This window comes from Carcharodon carcharias, chromosome 8 (assembly GCF_017639515.1).
Source record: "Carcharodon carcharias isolate sCarCar2 chromosome 8, sCarCar2.pri, whole genome shotgun sequence".
NCBI lineage: Eukaryota > Metazoa > Chordata > Chondrichthyes > Lamniformes > Lamnidae > Carcharodon > Carcharodon carcharias.
In genome coordinates, this window is record NC_054474.1 from 119,650,053 (window position 1) to 119,674,292 (window position 24,240).

The 24,240-nt window shown below is 43.2% G+C and overlaps 1 protein-coding gene across 5 annotated transcripts in view; it reads right to left on the reverse strand.

Moving 5' to 3' along the window:
* The window catches only part of ndor1 (NADPH dependent diflavin oxidoreductase 1), a 50,636-nt gene that overhangs the window by 12,661 nt on the left and 13,735 nt on the right, over nt 1–24,240 (reverse strand). For 4 of the 5 annotated variants that reach the window (XM_041193347.1, XM_041193349.1, XM_041193345.1 and 1 more), the window contains 6 exons: nt 19,967–20,044; nt 14,733–14,830; nt 10,800–10,898; nt 9,679–9,780; nt 3,635–3,844; nt 1,469–1,590 (listed from right to left, as the gene is read on the reverse strand). In XM_041193347.1, coding sequence (XP_041049281.1) covers nt 1,469–1,590; nt 3,635–3,844; nt 9,679–9,780; nt 10,800–10,898; nt 14,733–14,830; nt 19,967–20,044 — 709 coding nt within the window. The remainder of the gene's footprint in view (nt 1–1,468; nt 1,591–3,634; nt 3,845–9,678; nt 9,781–10,799; nt 10,899–14,732; nt 14,831–19,966; nt 20,045–24,240) is intronic. The other variant, XM_041193346.1, reaches the window with a different exon arrangement.

The window sequence follows — 24,240 nt, forward strand, 5'->3', positions numbered from 1 at the left end:
TGTTGAGTATACACCAGACTAGAACTAGGGAACACCATTTAAGAATTAAGAGGCCTCCCTTTTAAGAAGGAGATGAGGAGAAATTGTCTCTTAGAGGGTCATTATCCTGTGGAATTCTCTTCCTCAGAGAGAAGTGGGGGCTTGGTAACTGAATTTATTCAAGGCAGAGTTAGATTTTTGATAGTCACAGGAGTTAAGGGTTATGGTTATGGCGGGGTGGTGGGGTCAGACAGGAAAGTGGAGTGGAGACCACAATCAGTTTGAGGCTGCATTTAAATAGTTGAATCCCCAGCTCTGATCCTTGTGGCATTCAACTAGTCACAGCCTGCCAACTTAAGAATGTCCCAGTTATGCCTACTCTTTGCTTCCTGTCTGTTAACCAATCCTCTATCCATGCTAGTGTATTACCCCCATCTCCATGAGCCCTTATCTTGCCCATTAACCTTTTGTGTGGCACCTTATCAAATGCCTTTTGGAAATCCAGGAATACTACATTTACTGATTCTCCTTTATCTATTATTAGCAGTGCAAAGTTCTTGATCGTTTACAGGTGTTCTCTGATTTCACTGTCCTGATTTTAAATCACGGGTCTATGGTCTGCAGAATGAGGAACTGGGGAACGTGAACCAATGTGACAGTGAAATGTTGACATAGGGTTTTCCCATTAGAAATGTTGACCTGAAATGTTTATATTCTAAAAGTTGAATAAAATCATTACTGAAAAGTGGTGAGACAGTAAGGATAATAATTATATCCCATATGCAAGACTTGTAATATATTATTACCTCCTCCAAGTTTTTACATCCCTGTTAAGTCTGTTTATCTGTAAACAGTATTGCACATGGATGGATTTCATGGAAATTTGGTAGAGAGGTAGGGTATGGCCCATGGAAGGATTAATTTTTGGCCAAGTTGTGGATCTGGACCTTGGAATTGTTTTAAAGCATCTGTTAACATTGGGAGATAGAGCAAATTGACTGTTTTTTAAAAGAATGTTGTGGGTTGTTTGATTCAAAATTTTGTTGACTGTTTTAGAATATTGTGAATTGTCTCAGCTGCTATGGCGGAATTTGTCATAGTTGTCAAAATGTGAGCAGAGTTTTCAGAGCAAGTTGTTGGATGTGCATTGACCTGAAGCCAATAAGATGGAAGCGCTGAATAAAAAGATTCCTTTTTTCAACTTTGCTGTCACAGCGTATCAACCATGCAGGGAAAAACCTCAAGGAAGAGCTGTATAATTGTAATAACATTGAGTTAACACATCATGGCAGGTGTATGCGCTCTATGGAGTGCCCTCTTCACTTGTTGGTAGATTTGATAACAAGGATACTTCATTAGCAGAGGGCTGGTTTATTTTCAGAAACAGCTGTTCCTTATTTGAAATGCTTCACCTTAGGCGTTGTGAATAAATTCACTTTTAATACTTGCATTCAATATTAACCAACAATCAGTGGAAAAGATATCCAACCTGAATCATTGGGTTTCAGCAGAAATGTTTTGCATGGATTGAGTCGAAGGAGCTGACAGAACTGCTCAACACTCTCCAATGAGTTTCGAGGTTCAATCATGGCCACATCCCCTGCTGAGTACCTGCAGGTCAAAAGGAAAAAATAACTGGGAAAGTAGGATTCTAGGGTCAATGCAATAAACCTGTCTGAGCTTTAAAAACTAAGTTCACTGCTGAGGCCTCAGCTGAAGTATTGGGCACCACACTTTAGGAAGGATGTTAAGAGCTTCGAGAGGATGCAAAGGGATTTATTATAATAATAACTTGCAAACGTGAACTGGATAAATACTTGAAGTGAATAAAATTACAAAACTATATTCTAAAAGTTGAATAAAATCATTACTGAAAAGCGATGAGACTGTAAAGATAATATGTACAATAATTATATCCCATATGCGAGAGGAGGGCTATGGGAAAGAGGAGGGCTATGTGACTTAAATAAAAACAAAAAGTGCTAGAAATACTCAGCATTTGTGGCAGCACTGTGGAGAGAGAAATAGAAATGAACTTTCATCAGAACTGGGAAAAATTAGAGAAGTAACAGGTTTTAAGCAAGTGAAAGGGTGGGGGGAGGGTGAGAAAAAGAACAAAAGGGAAGGTCAGTGATTGGGTGGACGGCAGGAGAGATTAAATGACAAACGAGTTGATGGTGCAAGGACTAAGGGAGTAGTAATGGGACAAGTAAAGAAACAAAGGATGTGCCCAGAGGTCATGAACGGCTGATGTCTGAAAGCACAGAAAAAGGAAGGAAAGGAGAAAGGAAGAAAAAGCAAACTAGCAAAAAAGAAACAAAATTTGAATGTTGAACTCAATGTTGGGTCCACAAGGTTGTAAACTGCCTTGGTAACATCAAGCTGGGGATATTACTGGGCTGTAACTTCCGACTAGCATCAGAAAGTGCTGGCCCACAGGAATTAGAAGAAAAAAATACCTACTCACCTGGTCGTGAAAACTGCATAGCCACTTCCATTTGCCGGAGCTGCTTAGGGCCTGCATCAAAAGAATCCTTGCAGGCCCCAGTGAAGAGTAGATCCACAGGATTCAAGGAGGCCATGCCCCCTTTTTTTACAGAACTTGCTGCCATAAAGCAGGTAAGTTTAAAGGGCCAGGGAAATTGACAGGCCGGGGAAGATAAGTGTCTAAGGTAAGTGGATAGGATTTGGGGGGTGGGGGGTCCGGACGTCAGAGGGTGTCTGGAGATCGGAGGAGCGGTCCAGAGTTCAGTGTGTCGGGGGGTTAGGGCCTGGAGGTTGGGAGGGGTCTTGAGGTTGCGGGTGTTCCGGGGGTCACGGGGATCCAGAGTTCAGGGGGTGTCTGGAGGTCGGGGTGGTCCAGAGGTCATGGTGGGTCCAGAGTTTGCGGAGGGGGTGTCCGGATGTCGGGGTGGTCCAGAGGTCATGGGAGTCCGGAGTTCGGGGGGGGGGGGGGGGGTGTCCAGAGGCTGGGAGTGGTCCAGAGGCCGGGGGTGTCTGCGGGTTGGGGGGTGGTTGGGGGGGGGGGGGGGGGGGGGGGGGGGTGGAGTGGAGAGAGTCTGGAGGTCAAGTGAGGGATCCGGAGGTTGGTCAGGGTCAGGGAGCCTGGAGGTCAGGGGTTGGAGGTCTGGGAAGGGGCAGGGGGGAGGGTGTTCCAGGTGGGGGAGTCCAGAGATGTCGCCAGAGGGTTGGGGGGGAAATGGAGTGGAGCGAGTCCCGTGGGATTGGTCTGGGTATTTACATGAGGTACACAGAAGTTAGAAGAGGTTTTAATTCTTCTCGCTTTTTCTGGGTAACTATTGGTATAACCCTGATGGAACCGTTGAAGTTTGCGATTTAAATCGCATTTTCAGATGGTTCCCAGTGCGGTGTCCAGTGTCCAGAGGAAGTTAACACTTCTGAGCAATTGCCATGCAAACCCTTACCTGGGAACTTACCAGAGGATTCCCCAGCGCATCTTTGGGGTACCCCCTCCAAATCCAACGCTAGGGAGTGCGGAAGTAAGGGGCCCATATTAATTAGTGGCCTCTGGAAAGGATGCTATTGACATAACAGAGATCAGATACTGTGGTCTCTGCTCAGTTTACTGGGTGCTCTCTGCAAAGTTTTAAAGTTCAATTTGTTTATTTGGGATACAGATTTAGATATTTCTTACTCAATGCTGGAGCCGGTGATATCGAAGGTGATGAGCCGCACATCCTGGAAGTGGGTTTCATCTGTGACCCTTTCATTAGAGATCATCTGCGCAGGGAATGGGTGGAGCTGTGAGGGTGGGCATTTAGTTTGTCTGTTTGTGTCACATGGTTCCACTGAGACACCTTTGGCTGCATCATCCTCAAATTGAAAGCTGTATTTCGATGGCAATCTACGCAAGGAATAAGATGATGCACAAAGTTAAACATTACATACAAAAGGACGCAAATATTTATAATACACACAGGCTAAAGTACTTCTCATAATAAAAAGGAAATAAATCCGATCTTCACTGCCGTCCCAGTCACACAAGCAAAGCACTGCTGCGCATGTCACAATCCATCACAGAAGCTGTCCACCTGATGAAGTCTGCTGAAAGCTTCAGCTTTAGAAAAACAGAAAACAGGACCAGGAGTAGGCCACTCTGCCCTTCGAGCCTGCTCTGCTATTCAATAAGATCATGGCTGATCTGACTGTAACCTCCTGCCTATCACTGGTAACCCTACTGTTTATCAAGAATCTATCTACCTCTGCCAAAAGACTCTGCTTCTACGCCTTTTGAGGAAGAGAGTTCCAAAGACTCACCACACTCCAAAAGAAAAAATGTCTTCTCATCTCTGTCTTAAATGGTCGACCCCTTATTTTTAAACAATGATCCCTAATTCTAGATTCTTCCACAAGAGGAAACATCCTCTCCACATCCACCCTGTCAAGGATCTTAGGTTTTAATCAAGTTGCCTCTTACTCCTCTAAACTCCAGGGATACAAGTCTAACCTGTCCAACCTTTCCTCATAAGACAACCTGCCATTCCTGGTATTAGTCTAGTAAAACTTCTCTGAATTGCTTCTAATGCATTTACATCCTCCCTTAAATAAAGGAGACCAATATTGTATGCAGTATTCCTAACGTGGTCTCACCAGTGTCCTGTATAATTGAAGCATAACCTCCCTACTTTTATATTAAATTCCCCTCGCAATAAATAACATTCTATTAGCTTTCCTAATTACTCGCTGTGCCTGCATACTAGCCTTTTGTGATTTATGTACTAGGACACCCAGATCCCCCTAAATCTTAGTGCTCTGCAATTTCTCACTATTTACATAATATGCATTTTTTTTCTTCTTCCTGCCAAAATGGAGAATTCCACATTTTCTCACATTATATTCCATTTGCCAGATCTTTTTCCACTCACTTAACCTATCTATCTGTGTCCCCTTGTAGCCACCTTAAGTCCTATCACAGCTATTTCTGGGGTGTTACTTGTATCCTCCAAAGTGAAGACCAATGCAAAATACCTGTTCAATTCATCTGCCACTTCCTTATTTTCCATTATTAATTCCCCGGACGCACTTTCTATAGCGCCAATGCTCACTTTGTTAACTCTTTTCTTATTTAAATATATATAGAAACTTATATCTAGCTACCCTTCTCTCATACTCTAATTTTTCCCATCTTACTAAGCTTCTTGTCATTCTTTGCTGTTCTTTATATTCTGTCCAATCTTTTGACCTGCCATTCTTCTTTGTGCAATTATATGCTTTTTCTTTAAGTTTGATACTGTCTTTAACTTTTTTAGTTAACCACAGATGGTGGGTCCACCCCTTGGAATTTTTTCTTTCATTGGAATCTGTTCTATATATTCTGAAATATCCCTTTAAATGTCTGTCACTGCATCTCTATTAACCTTTCCCTTAACCTCATTTCCCAATTCACTTCAGCTAGCTCTTCTTTCATTCCACATAATTGCCCTTATTTAAGTTTAAAGTACTAGTCTTGGACCCACTCTTCTCTCCTTCAAACCGAATGTAAAATCTGTTCACTGCTTCACTATCAGGTTTTCAATTAATCCTATCTCGTTGCACAATACCAGTTCTAGTATAGACCATTCTCTGGTTGGCTCCAGAATGTGTTATCCTAAGAAACTATCCTGAAAACACTCTATCAACTCTTCATCTAGGCTACCTAAGTCCATCTGATTTTTCCAGTCTACGTATAGATTAAAATCCCCATGATTATCACTGTACCTTTCCGACAAGCTCCCATTATTTCTTCCTTTATACTCTGTCCTACCATTACAATTAGGGGGCCTGTACTCCACTCTCATAAGTGATTTTTTGCCTTTGTCACTTCCCATCTCAACCCACACCGCTTCTACATCCTGTTTTCCTGAACTTAGGTCATCCCTCTCTGCTGTGCTAATACCATTGTTAATTAGCAGAGCTACCCCTCCACCTTTTCCTAGTTTCCTGTCCTTCCTAAAAGTCATGTACCCTTCAGTATTTAGGTCCCAATCTATGTCATCCTGTAGCCATGTGTCATCCTGCAGGATTCATGAAAGGTGCTGTAAATAGTTCCTTTCTTCTCAAAAACAGTCTAATGAACCAGGCCTTTGTGTACTGTTCCGAATCCCCTGCTCCATACACACCCGCCATCTGTTTCCCTTTCTATATCTACCAAGAAAGTGCTTCGGAGCTTTGTTTTCATAAAAGTTGCTACATAAATGCAAGTCATTGTTGCTGTATTCTAGCCTCCCCAAGCACTGCAAAGAATTACAGAAAATTTACAGCACAGAAACAGGCCATTCAGCCCAACTGGTCAATTTTAGTATTCATGCTCCATAGGAGACTATCTCACCCGAACAATATACCCTTCTGTTCCTTTCTCCCTCATGTTCTTATCTGGCTTCCCCTTAAATGTTATTGAAATCTATGTTATTTGCTTCAGTCATGCTTTGTAGTAATGAGTTCCACATTCTAACCACTATTTGGGTGAAGAAGTTCCTCCTGAGTTCTTTATTGGATATATTAGTGACTATCTTAGATTTAGTGGCTCCTAGTTTTGGTCTCCCTCGCAAGTGCAAACATGTTCTCCAGCCTATTGAATCCCTTCAGCGCTTTAAACATCTGTGTAATGTCACATCTTAGCCTTCTCTTTTCTAAGGAAAAGAACCCCAGATTTTCCTGATGGTTACAACCCCTCAGTCGGTACCATCCTTGTGAATTTTTTTTGCACTGTCTTCAGTGCCTCAACGTTTTTTTTTAGATACAAAGACCAGAAATGTGAACAGTATTGTTTAATCAAGGTTCTTTTTGATAAGAGTAAAATACTGCAGATGCTGGAAATACGAAGAAAACCCAGAAAATGCTGGAAAAACTCAGCAGGTCTAACAGCATCTGTGGATAGAAAAAACAGAGTTAACATTTCGAGTTCTTAGCCAAAGAGAAGTAAAAATGTAATGAAATTTATACTGTTTAAGCAGGGGGGAGCAAGTGAAACTGGACGGTGGAGGCAAGGGAGAGGTTGCCAGAGATGTCATGGACAAAAGGACAAAGGGGTGTTAATGATGGCGATTCTGGCTTAAGGAGGTGCTGATGGTGGCATTAAGATTAGAAAGCAGAATGTGATAATTGCAGGACAAGGGTAAGCAGTCTAGAAAGAACAACATGAACAAGTGACAGATGGTCCTTGTGGGGGTGCGATGGGGGATGGGGACGGCAGTGGGAAAAAAGATTGAAAATAGGATAAACGTGGGGATAAAACAAGGAATAAAAATGAAAATAAATAAAAATAAAAATAAGTGGATAAAAAATACAAATTAAAAGTGAAAAAATAAAAATTAAAAAATGAGAATGAACATTGAAAAGGGGGGGGGGTTAAAAGGGAGTGAGGATGGAGGAGAGAGTTCATGATCTGAAGTTGTTGAACTCATTGTTAAGTCCAGAAGGCTGTAAAGTGCCTAATCGGAAGATGAGGTGCTGTTCCTCCAGTTTGCGTTGGGCTTCACTGGAACATTGCAGCAGCCCAAGGACAGAAATGTGGACATGACAGCAGGGTGGTGTGTTGAAATAGCAAGCAACAGGAATGTGTGGGTCATGCTTGCGGACAGACTGTAGGTGTTCCGCAAAGTGGTCACCTAGTCTGCATTTGGTCCCTCCAACGTAGAGGAGACAGCATTGGGAATAGCGAATGCAGTAGACTAAATTGAAGGAGGTGCAAGTGAAGCGCTGCTTTACCTGAAAGGAGTGTTTGGGCCCTTGGAAGGTGAGGAGGGTGGAGATAAAGGGGCAGGGGTTGTACCCTCTGCGATTGCATGGGAAGGTGCCATGGGAGGGGGATGAGGTGTTGGGGGTGATGAAGGAGAGGACCAGGGTGTCCCAGAGGGAATGGTCCCTAAGGAATGCTGACAGGGGGCTTGAAGGGAAGATATTATTGGTGGTGGCATCATGCTAGGGGTGGCGGAAATGGCGGAGGATGATCCTTTGAATGCAGAGGCTGGTTCATGGCACTTTACAGTCTTCCAGACTTAACATTGAGTTCAACAACTTCAGATCATGAACTCTCTCCTCCATCCTCACCTCCTTTTTATCCCCGTTTTTTAAGATACATTCTCATTTCTTAATTTTTATTTTTTCATTTTAAAATTATTTTTATCCACTTATTTTTATTTATTTTCATTTTTATTCATTGTTTTATCCCCACCTTTTATGTTATTTTCAATCTTTTTTCTCACTACCATCCCTTACCCCACCCCACCCCCACTAGGACATTCTGTCACTTGTTCATGTTGTTCTTTCCAGAGTGCTTATCCTTATCCTGCCATTATCACGTTCTGCTTTCTGATCTTAATGCCATCATCAGCACCTCCTTTAGCCAGTATCACTATCATTAACCCCTTTGTCCTTTTGTCCATGACATCTCCGGCAATCTCTCCTTTGCCTCCACCTATCACTGGCCTTCTATCCACTTCACCTGCTCCACCCTCCTTTCATAAGTTTCATTACATTTTTTCTTATCTTTAGCTCTGAAGAGTCATATGGATTTGAAACGTTAACTCTTGTTTTTTTCTCTCCACAGATGCCATTAGACCTACTAAGTTTTTCCAGCATTTTCTGTTTTTGTTTGAGGATCTGTGTAGGTTTAACATAACTTCCCTGCTTTTTAATTCTATTTCTCCAGAAACAAACCCAGTGCTTTGTTTGCAATTTTTGAGATCTTGTTAACCTGCGTTGTTATTTTTAATGATTTGTGAATCTGTACTCCTAGGTCTTCTGCCCTTGGATACATTTTGTGAAGAGCATATGGCCTACTTACTCCTACAAAAATGCACTATTTCATGCACATCTACATTGGAATTCATTTGTCTGGAGGCCAGAGACAGTTGCCTCCAATCTGTAACTCCATGCATCTATAGCAGGAATCTGAGGATCCATGGAGATGGCACTGCCTTGAGGTTCTGTCTGAGTGGCCCTCTTCCAAGTATTCTGCATAGTGCAGGATAGACTACAGTGATGCAAAACCACAGTATTGCAGATGTGGGTAACAGAATCCTCCAAATGACCTTCCATCTACTACAGTGTCATCACAGTCTTCTCCACCAGCACCAACACCTGCAGACAATCTGCTGCACAATATTGGACACACTGTCCTGCAGGGATCAACCTTCCTTTAAAGCCAGGGTGCATGAGATCTGGATCCCCAGGCACATGCTTACTCTCTGATCAAGCAACATGCCCACTCTCTGATCAAGCAACATGCCCATCTCCAACCCCTCCAATCTGAGGATTTGCACAGCTTCCTCCTTGTAGCGAATGAGAGATCACAGGTTTAGAGACCCACTTCCCAGCACCTACTGACTGCCCTCTTTCACAGCATGTTGAAAAGCTCAGTTGTAAGCAGGTAGCCCAAAATGATGTAATGACTATGACAAGCAACTGCATTCCAAGTGACTCTTTGTGCATTGATACATATTGGGAAATGGGATTGCAGGTTATGGAGATACAAACAGAGCTGTCTGAGTCATGTGCAGATTAGAGAGCACAGAGACAGTGGATGGGTGAGTTCACAATTGAGATGGGAGAAGGTCTGGTTCTCCATATGACTTTTACTTATTCCAGCCTTCCATTTGTTCTTAATGGTCTAACATTCTGTCAAGAACCTACTAAGTTTTGCATTGATGAAACATAAGAACAAGGTGCCTAACTCCCTTCTCGCTCTGTTGTACTCACATGACATCATCACCAAGCACACTTAGCCCTGGCAGCAGAGGGTAGATATTCAAGGCTTGTTCCCAGAACTGCTTTAACCAGGGATCAATTACAGCATCGGGTCTGGACAGGAGAAAGCAGTTAAATCAAGATCAATTCATCACTCTGGAGCAGTTTTGTAAACTGCTGGTAACAGATGGTATGAAGATTTCATCAGAAAATAGAACAAATTACATTAACTGGACAGGTTTCAGCAAGTAGGGCAACGACAGGAGGTAAGGTCCAATCTGTGTACTGAGGAAATTGAGACATTGAGAGACAAAACTAAAGTGAGGCTCGAATAGCTCACATGAGAAATAATGGATATTTGGGAGCGAGCTGCAGGCAGGAATCTAATCAAGGATGCAGAATGCTAGTTAACATAGCAGGTCATAGGCTAGTGTTCAACTGAATAGTTTGTGTAACATGATTAACCAGGAGAGCAAAGGTCATGTTGATGAGGAGCTGCCATTAAATAATGGCATTTGTTTATTTATAAGCCACACACGCTTTGTTCTGAGGTTCTGCTGTTTAGTCTGTCCTGAGTCTGTACGATAGAGGCAGTAGGGTAGTAAGACAATCGCAAACCAATGCAAACGCCTCTTTGCCAAGCTTTAGCTTTGTAGAGTTACTGTCATTTTGATATTACACTTCAGGCATTCCCATTCTGTTGCTCGTGCATCTCAACTTTAGTTTCCTTATCGCTGTGCGTACGCAGCTCATGTTCCCACAAAGTGTCTCTCCCAGCACCCAGCATGAAAGGTGAGTGAATGACCCAAGGACAGAAGAATGCCACATGAAGATGTTAAGTGTAAGTCCACGAATACCAAAGTCATTTCTAGGTCTCAATGTCGTAAACTTTATCAAGTGCATTTAATTAAATTCATAAAAGTAGTCACTAGGTAGTATATAAAGTATAGGGGATAGGAATCAGGGCTCAAAGAGAAATGGATTGTTGATGAGGCAGATTTCACAACACACACTGGGCTCAAACTTTAAACATTCACCTTCACTTGGTGTGCCATTTTTAGCAGCAAACCTGTTCCATTAACAAATCAGCATGCTTGAAAGATATAGAGGAGATACTTAGAGAGCACTCTTACCCCAGGTCATGTTGATCATCGCCCAATCCCACAGGCAGCAGTCCATTTGATCCCAGCTGAATCAAACGTTTACTCAGCTTCTTGGCAACAAAGTTAAACCTTTAAATTAGTGTAAAAAAAAATCATTTTTTAAAAACTGAAAAAGCATGCACTGTAGAAGCCCAAGTCGCTTTAAAAAGTTATTCAAGTTCAAACAAAGTTCCTCACTTGTGGTATTAAAGTCACATTATTCACTGTGTTAACATTTAAATATTCTGGAATCATTCATCTGATCAGACTTTGGGCTTTTAGGGTTCTTCAAACCTTAGAATTGTCACTTTACTTGGAGATTGAAGAGAATAGTGAGAGAGAGAGAGATAAAGAAAGAGAAAAATAGGGGAGCAAATCTGCAATTAAATCACAGAGATGTCTAAGAACTATAGAGTGGTGATAGGGACCTTTAATTACACAAATATCAATTGAGATAATGATAAAAGGAAAGGAAGAGGAGGAATTCTTAAAATGTGTTCAGGAGAAATTCCTTTACTAGTATGTTCTTGATCCAACTTGGAAGGAGGCATTGTTAGATCTAGTACTTGGTAGTAAGGTGGGCCTAATGAACCTAGTGACTATGGGGAACATTTGAATAAAAGTGATCATCATATTATTAGGTTTAAATTAGTAATGGAGAAGAGTAAAGAACAATCTAAAGTAGAACTTCTAAGTTGAAAGAGGGCTAACTTCAATGGGATGAGAGGGTAATCCAGTCGAGGTAAAATGGAACCAAAGACTGACAGAAAAAACTGTAATGGAACAAAGGGGGATCTTTAAGGAAGAGATTTTTCAGATAGTGTTTAGGTACATCCCTGGATGACAGGGGAGGTAGGGAACATAATGAAATAAAAAAATGAATATAAAACATAATAAAATAAATAAAATGAAATTTAAAAAAGAGGGTGTATGATGCATGTCAGGTGAATTCTTCAAGTGAAAACCAGGCATGCAACCAGTAAGCCAATTCCACTATTAGGGGCAAAGAAAATAACTATGCTTCGAGGTGCAGGACAAAGCTAGAATACGTAATGAGTACTTAGTTTCGGTGTTTACTGAGGAAGAGGATACTGACAAAATATTGATAGAAGTGTAGACGGTAGAGGTAATGGATGTGATGAAAACTGAGAGGCAGGATGTACTTGAAAAGTTGGCTATGCTTGGAGTATATAAGTTGCCTTGGCTGGATGGTTTGCATTCCATGTGGTGAGGGAAGTGGGGACAGAAATAGTGGAAGGGCATTGCCATAATCTTCCAATTTTCCCGAGATATGGGGGGTACCAGAGAATTGGAAAGTAGCAAACATAACACCCCCACTCAAGGGTGCAAGGACATTCCTAGGAACTACATTCCTAGTAACTACATGCTGGTCAGTTTAACATCAGCGTTGGATAAGGTTTTAGAAACAATACTCAGGGGAAACTTTAACAGGTACTTGGATAAGTTTGAGTTGTATAAAGAAAGGCAATATGGATTTTTGAAAGGCAAATCGTGTTTGACTAATCTAACTGAATTTTTATAAAGTAACAGAGAAGGTTGATTAAGAATTTTTTTTTTATATTCGTTCATGGGATATGAGCGTTGTTGGCTAGACCGGCACTTATTGCCCATCCCTAATTTCCCTTGAGAAGGTGGTGGTGAGCTGCCTTCTTGAACTGCTGCAGTTCCTGTGGTGTAAGTATACCCACAGCGCAGTTAGGGAGAGAGTTCCAGAATTTTGACCCAGCGACAGTGAAGGAATGTAGTTCCAAGTCAGAATATTATGTGACTTGGAGGTGGTGGCCCATCACGTCAGCACCGGCTCTTCAAGTAAGCAATTCACCTAGTGCCATTCTACCACCTTCTCCCTGTAACCCTGCACATTCTTCCTTTACAGGTAACAGTCTAATTCCCTCCAGAATGATTCAATTGAACCTGCCTCCACCATACTCTCAGGTACAGCATTCCAAACCCTAACTGCTTGCTGAGTGCAAAAGCTTTTCCTCATGTCACTTTTTCTTCATTATGAATTATTTTAAACCTATGCCCTCTCGTTCTCAATCCTTTCACAAGTGGGAACAATTTCTTCCTATCTACTCTGTCCTGACCCCTCATGAGTCGTGGTAAATGGTTATTTTTCAAACTGGAAGATGGTAGACATTGGTGTTCGCAAGGGTCAGTACTAGAATCACTTTGTTTTTTGATACATATAAATGACCTGGATACTAGAATAGAGAGTAAAATTTCAAAATTTGCCGAGAGAGGGGAAGAGCAAGAGAGGGGGGACGAGCGAGAGGGGGGACAAGCGAGAGGGGGGACGAGCGAGAGGGGGGACGAGCGAGAGGGGGGACGAGCGAGAGGGGGGACGAGCGAGAGGGGGGACGAGCGAGAGGGGGGACGAGCGAGAGGGGGGACGAGCGAGAGGGGGGACGAGCGAGAGGGGGGACGAGCGAGAGGGGGGAAGAGCGAGAGGGGGGAAGAGCGAGAGGGGGGAAGAGAGACTCCGCAATTGGCAGGAGAAATAAAGTAAGGCCGTGATCAGTAGCAGGAAGAAGTTGTGATTGGCAGGGGAGAGAGAAAGAGAGGCCATAATTGGCAGAAGGGAGAGTAGCTGCATTGGCAGGACAGAGAGAGAGAGAGAGAGAGATGGGTTGTGATCTTTGGGAGTCTGTTGGGGTGAGGTGGGGTGGCAGTAGGGGGTTAACAGAGACAGAGTGGCTGATTGGCTGGAGGGAGACGGAAGGTTTGTTTCAGGGGTTGGACATGGATCATTCCTGTTCCTCTTGGCCCTCAGGCAATGCCACAAACGGCACTTACCTTTGAGAGCTGCTGACTCCTGCCTCCTTTTCACTCTGAGTTTCTGGGGCCCTGGGAAACCTGGCCAGCATTGTGGGAGCCTGATTTAAATATGTTAATGAAGAGTCCAGCCTCTCGAAGATGGGGCAGTCATAAGCCTTGCTAACCACTGTCATCAAAATGGCGTCAGGAACATGCACATCGGGTCAGAGTCACATTTTTAACGGTTTAACCCCTCCCCCTCCTCCACCCTCAACCTTTTCCCGCCTGTCCTGCGGTTGATAATATCAATGTCTCTTTTCTCCACTGGGTTCCATGTTACAATTCCCTCAGCACTGACACGACTGAGGGATATCCTGGTCTTGGTTTGTACATACTGTATGTTTAGGGATTGTATTCAGGTACCAGCAGATAAGGCTGTTGTATTCTGCATTACCAGACATGTCATCCTTTGAATTAGATGCTAAGCCAAGAGCTTATCTGTATCTTCACCCAATCCATCCTGATTATCTTTAAATCAGATGAATGAGAGAAGTGATACTTTGCAAATCTATTTTTTCCCTTTGTGAACTGTCTCACTTCCCCTCCACTCCCAAAGACGCTGACTTACTTCTATGGTACTGCTCCACAGAGAGTGGCCAATTGCCCAGTATACTGCATCAACCTCAACAGTGGGCACTGACAGGTTATTTGACAGCAGCAGGTATCCCATCCTCCTCGAAGATTCACACATCCATTTCCTGCAGTTGGCGAGCAACTGTTGGAATCATGACAGATTTTCCTTTTCTCTATCCAACAGGGCTAAGAGCTGCCCAGCTATTCTAGCTAATGCACCACAGGCACAGGATCAAACCAGGAAACTCATGTCCTGTGTATTTCAGTTTATGTAAACCCACAGAGCTATCCCAAGTAGCATGTTCCTTAAAAACTCTTTATCCATGTTTTGGGGAGAACCTGGACAACTTTGATTAACAGACCGTGCGCAGAAGTTGGTGCATTTCCTCTCTTGGCCTCTAGTGGCTGTGAGTCATTGGCCAATCACTCACCAGAGACTTTGAGCTTCGCAACCGTGTAAAAATGATAATTAACGGTTAAACCCATTCTCCGCAAACTCACCATTCAACTTACTTAGGGTAGGAGGAATCTCCAAGACCCAGGACAGCACAATCCATCAGAGAGAGGGAGGTTGCAGGAAGGTTCCGTCGAAAGATAAACCGCCAGAATTTCTACAGGGCAAAGAGAGAGATAGCCTGGATCAAACTCAATCACTGCCAATGGGGATGGGGGGCGGAGGAGGAGGGGCAAGGGGACAGCGAAGGGTTGTAGAGTGAGTGGGGAGGAGGGAGGACAGTGATGGAGTGTGATAATGCGACCGTGGCAGAGCAAGTATCTGTAGTTGCATAGAACGTAATGATTCAGCTTTGATCATCCAATTCAATGGTGCCAATATTTACCGTGAGGCAGTGTGGGAGGCCAAAAATTGGGCTGAAAAATCCAGCAAGACTTGGGACACAGACCCTGATGAATTCAAATGCTGAACTTCATTATAATTTTTGCGTTCCATTTCCCACCTGGTAGTTGATCGAATTGACTGATGGCTGGCCGCTGGCGGGTGGGAAAACCCTTAGGAACAATGCCCAGGACTTAGGGCATGGGCCGGCTGCAGATTGCAGCAGGGGCTGGAGAAAGAGGCCACAATTGGCAGGAGAAGCAGAAAGACTCTACCTTTATAAAACATTGATTTGGCCTCAGCTGGAGTGTTATGTTCAGTTCTGGGCACCACACTTTATGAGCAATGTGAAGGTATTAGAGAGAGTGCAGAAAAGATTCACGAGAATGGTTCCAGGGACGAGGAGTGTCAGTTGTGTGGATAGACTGGAGAAGTTGGCACTGTTCTTCTTGGGGAAGAGAAGGCTGATTGGAGATTTGATAGAGGGATTCAAAATCATGAGGGGTCTGGACAGAGCAGATAGGGAGAAAATGTTTCCACTCGTGAAAGGATTAAGAACCAGAGGGCACAGATTTAAGGTAATTGGCAAAAGAAGCAATGGTGATATGAGGAAAAACTTTCTCATGCAAGTAGTTAGGGTCAGGAAGGCACTGACTAAGAGTGTGGTGGAGGCAGATTCAATCAAGATATTCAAAAGGGAATTGGATTATTAACTGAAAAGGAAGAATGTGCTGGGCTATGGGAAAAATGTGGGGGAGAGGCACTAGGTGAATTGCTCCTGCAGAGACCCAACACAGACATGTTACGAATGGCCTCCTCTGTGTTGTAATAATTCTATAATTGGCAGGAGGAGAGAGAAAGAGGCTGCAATGGGCAGTTAGGAAAGAGTGTGAGCCACGGTCAGGTGTAGGAGGAGGTTATGATTGGCAAGGGGAGAGACAGGGAGGCCATATTTGGCAGAGAGAGAGAGAGAGAGAAAAAGAGACAGAGATAGGCCATGCAAATGGCAGGATAGAGTGAGGCCATAGTCAGAAGGATGGAGACAGGCCGTGATCAGAAGGAGGGAGAGAAAGAGAAGCCGCAAACAACTGTAGGGAGAGAAAGAGGGAGAGAGAGGCGCCAATCAGCTGGAAAGAATGGAGGACTGGGGATGTAGCATTCCTGTTCCACTTGGCCCACAGGCAGTGCTATAAAAAGCACTTAACTTCTAAAGCTGGTGACTCCTGCCTCCCTTTCACTCTGAGCCCCAGGAAACCCAGCTGGCACTGTGGGACGAACAGAAGTAGACTATTCAGCCTCTTGAGCCTGCTCTGCCATTTATTAAATTCATGGATGACCTGTTTATGTTTTGAATTCCACATTCCCATCTACCCCCAATAATCATTGCTTAACAAGAAACCATCTATCTCCGCCTTAAAAATATTCAATAACCCCACCTCCACTGCCTTCTGAGGCAGAGAATTCCAAAGTTGCAAAATGCTCAGAGAAAACATTTCTCCTCATCTCTCTCTTTAAAGGACACCCCCTAATTTTAAAACAGTGCCCCCTAGTGCTGGTCCCACCCTCAAGAGGAAACATCCTTTTCATGTCCACCTTGTCAATGCCGTTCAGGATCTTATATACTTCAAGCAAGTCACCCCTCATGCTTCTAAACTCCAGTGGAAACAAGTCCAATCTGTCTAACCTTTCCTCATAAGACAGTCTGCTCATTCTAGGTGTCAATCTAGTAAATCTCCTCTGAATCGTCTCCAATGCATATAAATCCTTCCTTAAATAAGGAGACCAAAACTGCACACAATGGTCGAGATGTGGTCTCACCAATGCCCTGTATAACTGAAGCATAACTCTGTTACTTTTATGTTCCATTTCTCTCAATTTACAGCTATTGCTGGAATTTTTTTTGTATCCTCTCTAGTGAAGACAGAAGCAAAATATTTGTTCATTTCATCCACCATTTCCTTATCATCTACTATTAACTACCTACTGTCACTCACTCAAGAACCAACACTCACATTACTTACTCTTTTCCTTTTTAAATACCTGTAAAAACTCTTGCTAACTGTTTTTACATTTCTAGCTAGCTTCCTCTCATGCTCTAACTTCTTTGACCTGATTAACCGTTTAGTCATTCTCTGCCATTCTTTATTTTCTGATCAATCATCTTCGCTACCACTCAACTTTGCGCAGTTAAATGCTTTGTCCTTAAGTTTGATGCTTTCCTTAACTTCTTTAGTTAACCACAGATGGTGGGTCCTCCCTTTAGAATTTTTCTTTATAGTAGGAATATACTTATTCTGAGTATTCTGAATATCGCCTTAAACATCTGCCACTGCTTCTCTATTGGTCTATCCCCAAGCCTAGTATCCCAGTTCACTTCAGCTAGCTCAGTTTTCATGTCCATATCATTGCCCTAATTTAAGTTTAAAATACTAGCCTTAGACCCACTCTTCTCCCTTTCAAACTGGATGTAAAATTCAATCATATTGTGGTCACTGCTCCCTTGGGGTACCTTGACTCTGAGGGTCATTAATTAATCCTGTCACATTACACAATACCAAGTTTAATATAACCTGCTCTCTGGTTGGTTCCAGAACATGCTGCTCTAAGAAACTATCTTGAAAGCATTCGATGAACTCCTCATCTCGGCTACTACTGCCACTCTGATTTTTCCAGTTTATATATGTAGATTAAAATCATCCATGATTATTGCTGTCCCTTTATCACAAGCAGCTAATATTTCTTCTTGTATACCGTGCTCTAAATTGTGGTTACTGTTAGGTGGCCTGTAGACCACTCCCACTAGTGACTTCTTTCCCCGACTATTCCTCATCTCCACCCAAACTGATTCTACATACTGATCTCCTGAACCAAGGTCATCTCTAATTATTGCACAAATGCCATCATTGATAAACAGTGCTACCCCTCCACCTTTACCTAGCTTCCTATTCCTCTCGAATGTCACATACCCCTCAATATTCAGGATCCAATCCTTGTCATCCTGCAGCCACATCTCCGTAATGGCTATCAGATTTTATTTATTTACTTCAATGTGTGCTATCAATTCATTTACTTTGTATGAATGCTACACGCATTCAGATATAGAGCCTTTAGTTTTGTCTTTTTTTATCTTTGTAACATACGGTCTTGACTATTGGTGTATTCTCAGGTTTTATCTCTCTGCCTCTTTCTGCTATTCTCATTTCCCATTATGGTCTCCTGCCTTGAATCTACCCCTCAATTTGCTACATCTACCCAAGCTTGATCCCTCACCCCCCCTTGTTTAATTTAAAGCCCTCTCTACTTTCCTAGTTATGCGATTTGCAAGAACACTCGACTCAGCATGGTTCAGGTGTAGAACGCCCCAATGGTACAGCCCCCCTTTCCCCAGTACTAGTGCCAGTGCCCCACAAACCGGAACCAGCTTCTCCAACACCAGTAATCTTATTTGCCCTATGCCAATTTGCACATGGTCAGGTAATAATCAAGAGATTATTACATTTGAGGTTCTGCCTCTTAATTTGGTACCAAGCTTTTAATACTGACTATGCAGAACCTCCTTCCTCATCCTGCCTATGTTGTTGGTACCTACATGGACCACAACAACTGGAACCATCCCTCTCCCACTGCAAGTTCCTCTCCAGCCCTGAGTAGATGTCCCGAATCCTTGGACCGGGCAAGCAACACAGCCTTCTGGACTCTTGCTCTTTGTTGCAAATGGTGTCAATTCCCCTCACTATACAGTCCCCTACTAATTCTTTGTTCCTATTTGCTCCACTCTCTTGAACAGCTTCCTGTACCATGGTTACATGGCTAGCCTGCTCATCCATCTTGCAGACTGCGCTATCAACCACACATATTGTGAGCACCTCAAACCTGTTTGAAAATTACAAAGTCTGAGGCTCCTCCACTTCTGTCTGCTCAGTCCCTTTTACCTGCCTCATTCACGGTCACATCCTCCTGTCTCTCACTGCTGACCAAAACAGATGACCCTATTCTAAGAGGTGTGACTGTCCTCTGGAACAAAGTGTCCAGATATTTCTCCCCCTCCCTTATGTTGCACAGTGTCTGCAGTTTGGCTTCCAGATCAGTAATCCTAACCCAGAATGCCTCTAGCTGCTTACACTTTCTGCAGACATGTTTGTCATGGATCACATTGGCTTCTAAAAGCTCCCACATTCCACAATTGTGACATAACGCTTGTCCTGCCATTGTTACTTATGTTATTTAATTAATTTAACTACTTACTTAACTTAGAATAATTTCTATGTGTGCAACACCTCTTTCCTCTGTGCACTAAATTCCCACGTGAACCTAATTTGCTACTCACTCAGTCTCCATCTCACTCCAGCATAGTCGCCTGTCTCCTCGTACAACCTGATTTAAATATGTTAATAAAGTGTCCAGTCTCTCCAAGATGGGAGAGTCATATGAGCCTTGCTACCCACTGTCATTAAAATGGTGGCAGGCACATGTACGTCAGGTAAGGGTCACATTTTTTACAGTTTAAACACCCCCTCCCCACTGTCTCACCGCCTGTCAAGAGGTGGATCAAATCAGTGCCTCTATTACCTAATGCCACTTGATTCCATGTTATAATTCCCTCACACTGACATGACTGAAGGATATCCTGGTCTCAGTCTGTACATAACATATGGACATGAGTTGTATTCAGTTCTCAGACCTTACCAGGATTGCACACTGAATGGGGTGAGGGAAATTGCACTCCTTATGATACTGCACATATTCTCCACTGCTGTGAAACTTACTGATGGCTTATGTCATCCACACATTCAAGCAAATTACAACTCTGTAAATGCTCCTTTAGCTGTATTCTACTTAAATTTGGTCCTAAACGATCAGGAGTACTATTCCCCCAGCTGGTGAGGGGCGGTTTCAGCTGGTGTTACTGTACCTTCATGTTGTCTGGAGGTTCACCTTGGCCAGTGGTGGAGCACACAAACACCACCAGGGGTTCCTGGATCAGGTCAGCCTGAGCAGGAAGAAAGAGGACAGTTAGAGCATCAGAACAACAGGCATACCTCGAGAGCACAGACTGTGTGATATGCAAGCAAGGCAGGACTGCAGGCACTACTCCCCCATTTCAGGAAAATACCATTGAGCTGTTTTGTGCATCTGCACCTCAAGAGGTATTTGTGCATCTGCACCTCAAGAGGTAGCAAGTCAACAACAACAATCCACATTTCTGTGGCACCTTTAACATAGTAAAGCAACCCAAGGCACTTCACAGGAGGGTTATCAAACAAAACTTGACATCGAGGCACATAAGGAAATATTAGGACACCTGACCAAAAACTTGGTCAAAGTAGATTTTAAGCAACATTTTAAACTTTGTAGTCTCCTTGCATCCTCTTCACAAAGATAGGTAGGAAAGTAAATTGTGAAGAGGACATAAGGAGGCTACAAAGTGACATACATAGGTTCAGTGAGTGGGCAAAGAACTGGCAAATGGAGTATAAAAAGCTTATATCTAAATGGTGAGAGACTGCAGTGCAATCTGGGTATCCTGGTGCATGAATCACAAAAGGCTAGTATGCAGGTACAGTAAGTAATTAGGAAAGCGAATAGAATGTTATAATTTATTGTGAGGGGAATTGATTACAAAAGTAGGGAGGTTATGCTTCAGTTGTACAGGAGACTGGTGACACCACATTTGGAGTATTGTTATAGTATTGGTCTCCTTATTTAAAGAAAGATATAAATGTGTTTGAAGCAGTTCAGGGAAGGTTTACTAGACTAATGCCAGAAATGGGCGGGTTGTCTTATGAGGAAAGGCTAGACAGGTTGGGCTTGTAACCACTGGAGTTTAGGAGAGTAAGAGGCGACTTAACTGAAATGTTTAAGGTCCTGAGTGGTTTTGACAGGGTGGATGTGGAGAGGATGTTTCCTCTTGTGGGAGAATCTATAATTAGGGGTCACTGTTAAAAAATAAAGGGTCACTCATTTAAGACAGAGATGAGGAGAATTTTTTTTTCCTTAGAGGGTTGTGAGTCTCTGGAACTCTCTTCCCCAAAAGGCGGTGGAAGCAGAGTCTGAGTATTTTTACGGCAGAGCTAGGCAGATTCTTGATTAACAAGGGGCGAAAGGTTATCAGGGTCAGGGAGGAATGTGGGGTTGAGGTTATATTCAGATCAGCTATGATATTATTGAATGGCGGAGCAGGCTTGAGGGGCCAAGTGGCCTATTCCTGCTCTAATTCTTATGTTCGTATGAAGAGAGAGAATTAGAAAGAAGGAGAGGTTTTGGGAGGGAATTTCAGAGCTTGGGGCTGAGACAACTGAAGGCAAGACCATGAATGGGATGCTCAAGAGACCAAAACTGGAGGAATGCAGAGATCTCAGAGGGCTGGGGAGATTACATGGTGGAAAAGGGAGAGCTATAGAGAGATTTGAAAATAAGGTTGAGAGTTTTAAAATTGAGTTGTTGCCAGACTGGGAGGCAATGTAGGGCAGTGACCACAGGGGTGATGGATGAACAAGACTTGGGACTTAGGATACAAGCAGGAGAGTTTTGGCAATCTCAAATTTACAGAGGGTGAAAGATGAGAGGAGAACCCAAGAGCATAAGGAATAGAAACAGGGGTTAGCCATACAGCACCTTGAACCTCACTCCCAATCAATAAGATCATGGCTGACTTCTACATCAACAGCACTTCCTTATCCTGTCCCCACAATCCCTATAGAGATCAGAGAGAGGACAGCACGTTTCCTTTTCTAAAGGAAACCAGTGAACCAGTTGGAATTTTACAACAATCCGACAGCTTCATGGTCACTTCTACTGATTCCAGCTTTTTATTTCCAGATTTATTTAACTGAATTCAAATTCTGAAACTGCCATGGAATATTCAAGTCTAGAGGTAACAAAAGCACACAAGAGATTTAGCAGCAGATGCGCTGAAGTCGGAGTGGAGGAGACGGGCAAAATAGATGGTCTTGGTGGTGGAGTAGATGCATGGTCGGCTCAGCATCAAATAGGACATCAAGGCCGTGGACAGTCTGCTTCAATCCCAGACAGTGGCAATGTAGAAGGATGGAGTCAGTAGCTAGGGAATGGAGACTGTGCTGGGGATCAAAGACAATGGCTTTGACATTCCTTGTGTTTAATTGAAAGAAATTTCTGCTCATCTATCGCCAGGTGTCGGTGAAGCAAAATGAAACAAATCTCAGACAGTGGAGGTGTCGAGAGAAAAGGTCGTGAAGTACAGCTGGCTATTGTCAGCATACATAATGCATTTAAAGACTGTAACCTACAGGGCTACAGACCAAGAGTTGTTAAGTATAATTAGATTGATAGCTCTTTTTCAGCTGATGGACAGACTGCTTCTGCGCTGTAAATTTTTTTGATTTGATGATATTATGATCACAGTTCTGCAAATGCTGTGCCATTGAAACATTCCCCACTTCATTCCTCAGAACGCAATCCAGCACTAATTCCTTCCCTGTTGGGCTGGACATTGATCAAAAAAATTTTCTTGTCCACATTTCAGGAATTCCTCCCCCTTTTAGCAATTTACACTGTTACTATCCTAGTTTATATTAGGATAATTGATGTCTCTCGTTATCATGAATCTGTAGTTCTTCCATCTCTCTCTAATATACCTGAAAATTTGCTCCTCTCTCTCCTTCCCACTATTTGGTGGCCTATCGTATACACCCAATAGAATAATAACTCCATATTTGTTCTTTAATTCTAACCAAACTGTCTTTGACCCCTTGACTATACCATCCCTCTCCAGTGTTAATATTTTCTTTGATCAATACTGCCAATCCTCCTCTTTTTATTTTTCTCTTTCTGACTTCCTCATATCCAGCAAGTTCCAATCCTTCCCTTCTTTGAGCCAGTTATTGCCACTATATCAAAGTCCCATGTGGTGATTTGTGCCTGTAGCTCATCAACCTTACTTACCATGCTTCATGCAGTTACCTACATGTACTCCAAAACCATCTTAGACTGCATTTTTCCCTTGCCTGGTTCCTCCTATTTCTGAAGCATTCTTCATTCTTGTGTTGTTTCATAGAATCGGAGAATGGTTACAGCACAGAAGGAGGCTGTGCTGTGTCCATGCTTGCTCTCTGAAGGATAAGATCATCTACTGCCACTCCCCTGCCTTTCCCCCATAGCCCTGCAATTTTTTCCTTTTCAGATAATGATCCAATTCTCTCTTGAAAGCCTCAATTGGATCTGCCTCCTTCACACACTCATGCATGCATTCTACTCACTGCATGACAAAGTTTCTCATGTTATAGAGTCGTAGAGGTCAACAGCACAGAAAAAGGCACTTCGGCCCATCGAGTCTGCACCGGTCAAACAAGTACCTAACTATTCTAATCCCATTTTCCAGCACTAGGCCCATAGCCTTATATGCCATGGCATCGCAAGTGCACATCCAAATACTTCTTAAACATTATGAGGGTTTCTGCCTCTATCATCCTTTCAGGCAGTGAATTCCAGATTCCCACCACCCTCTGGGTGAAAAAATTCTTCCTCACATCCCCTCTAAACCTCCTGTCCCTTACCTTAAATCTATGCCCCCTGGTTATTGATCCCTCCAACGAGGGAAAAGTTCCTTCCTGTCCACCCTCTCTATGCCCCTCATGACTTAATACACCTCAATCATGTCCCCTCTCAATCTCCTCTGCTCTGGGGAAAATAACCCTTGTCTATCCAATCTCTCCTCATAACTAAAACTCTCCAGCCCAGGCAACATCCTGGTAAATCTCCTCTGCACTCTCTCGAGTGCAATCACATCCTTCCTATAATGCGGATCCCAGAACTCCACACAATACTCTAGCTGTGGCCTAACCAACGTTTTATACAGTTCCAGCATAACCTCCCTGCTCTTATATTCTATGCCTCGGCTAATAAAGGCAAGTATCCCATATGCCTCTGAACCACCTTACCTACCTGTCCCGCTACCTTAAGGGACCGGTGGACATGTACACCAAGGCCCCTCTGATCCTCGGTACTTCCCAGGGTCCTACCATTCATCGTGTATTCCCATGCTTTGTTTGTCCTGCCCAAGTGCATCACCTCACACTTATCTGGATTAAATTCCATTTGCCACTGATCAGCCCATTTGACCAGCCCGTCTATATCCTCCTGTAATCTAAGGCTATCTTCCCCACTATATACCACCCCACCAATTTTCATGTCATCCACGAACTTACT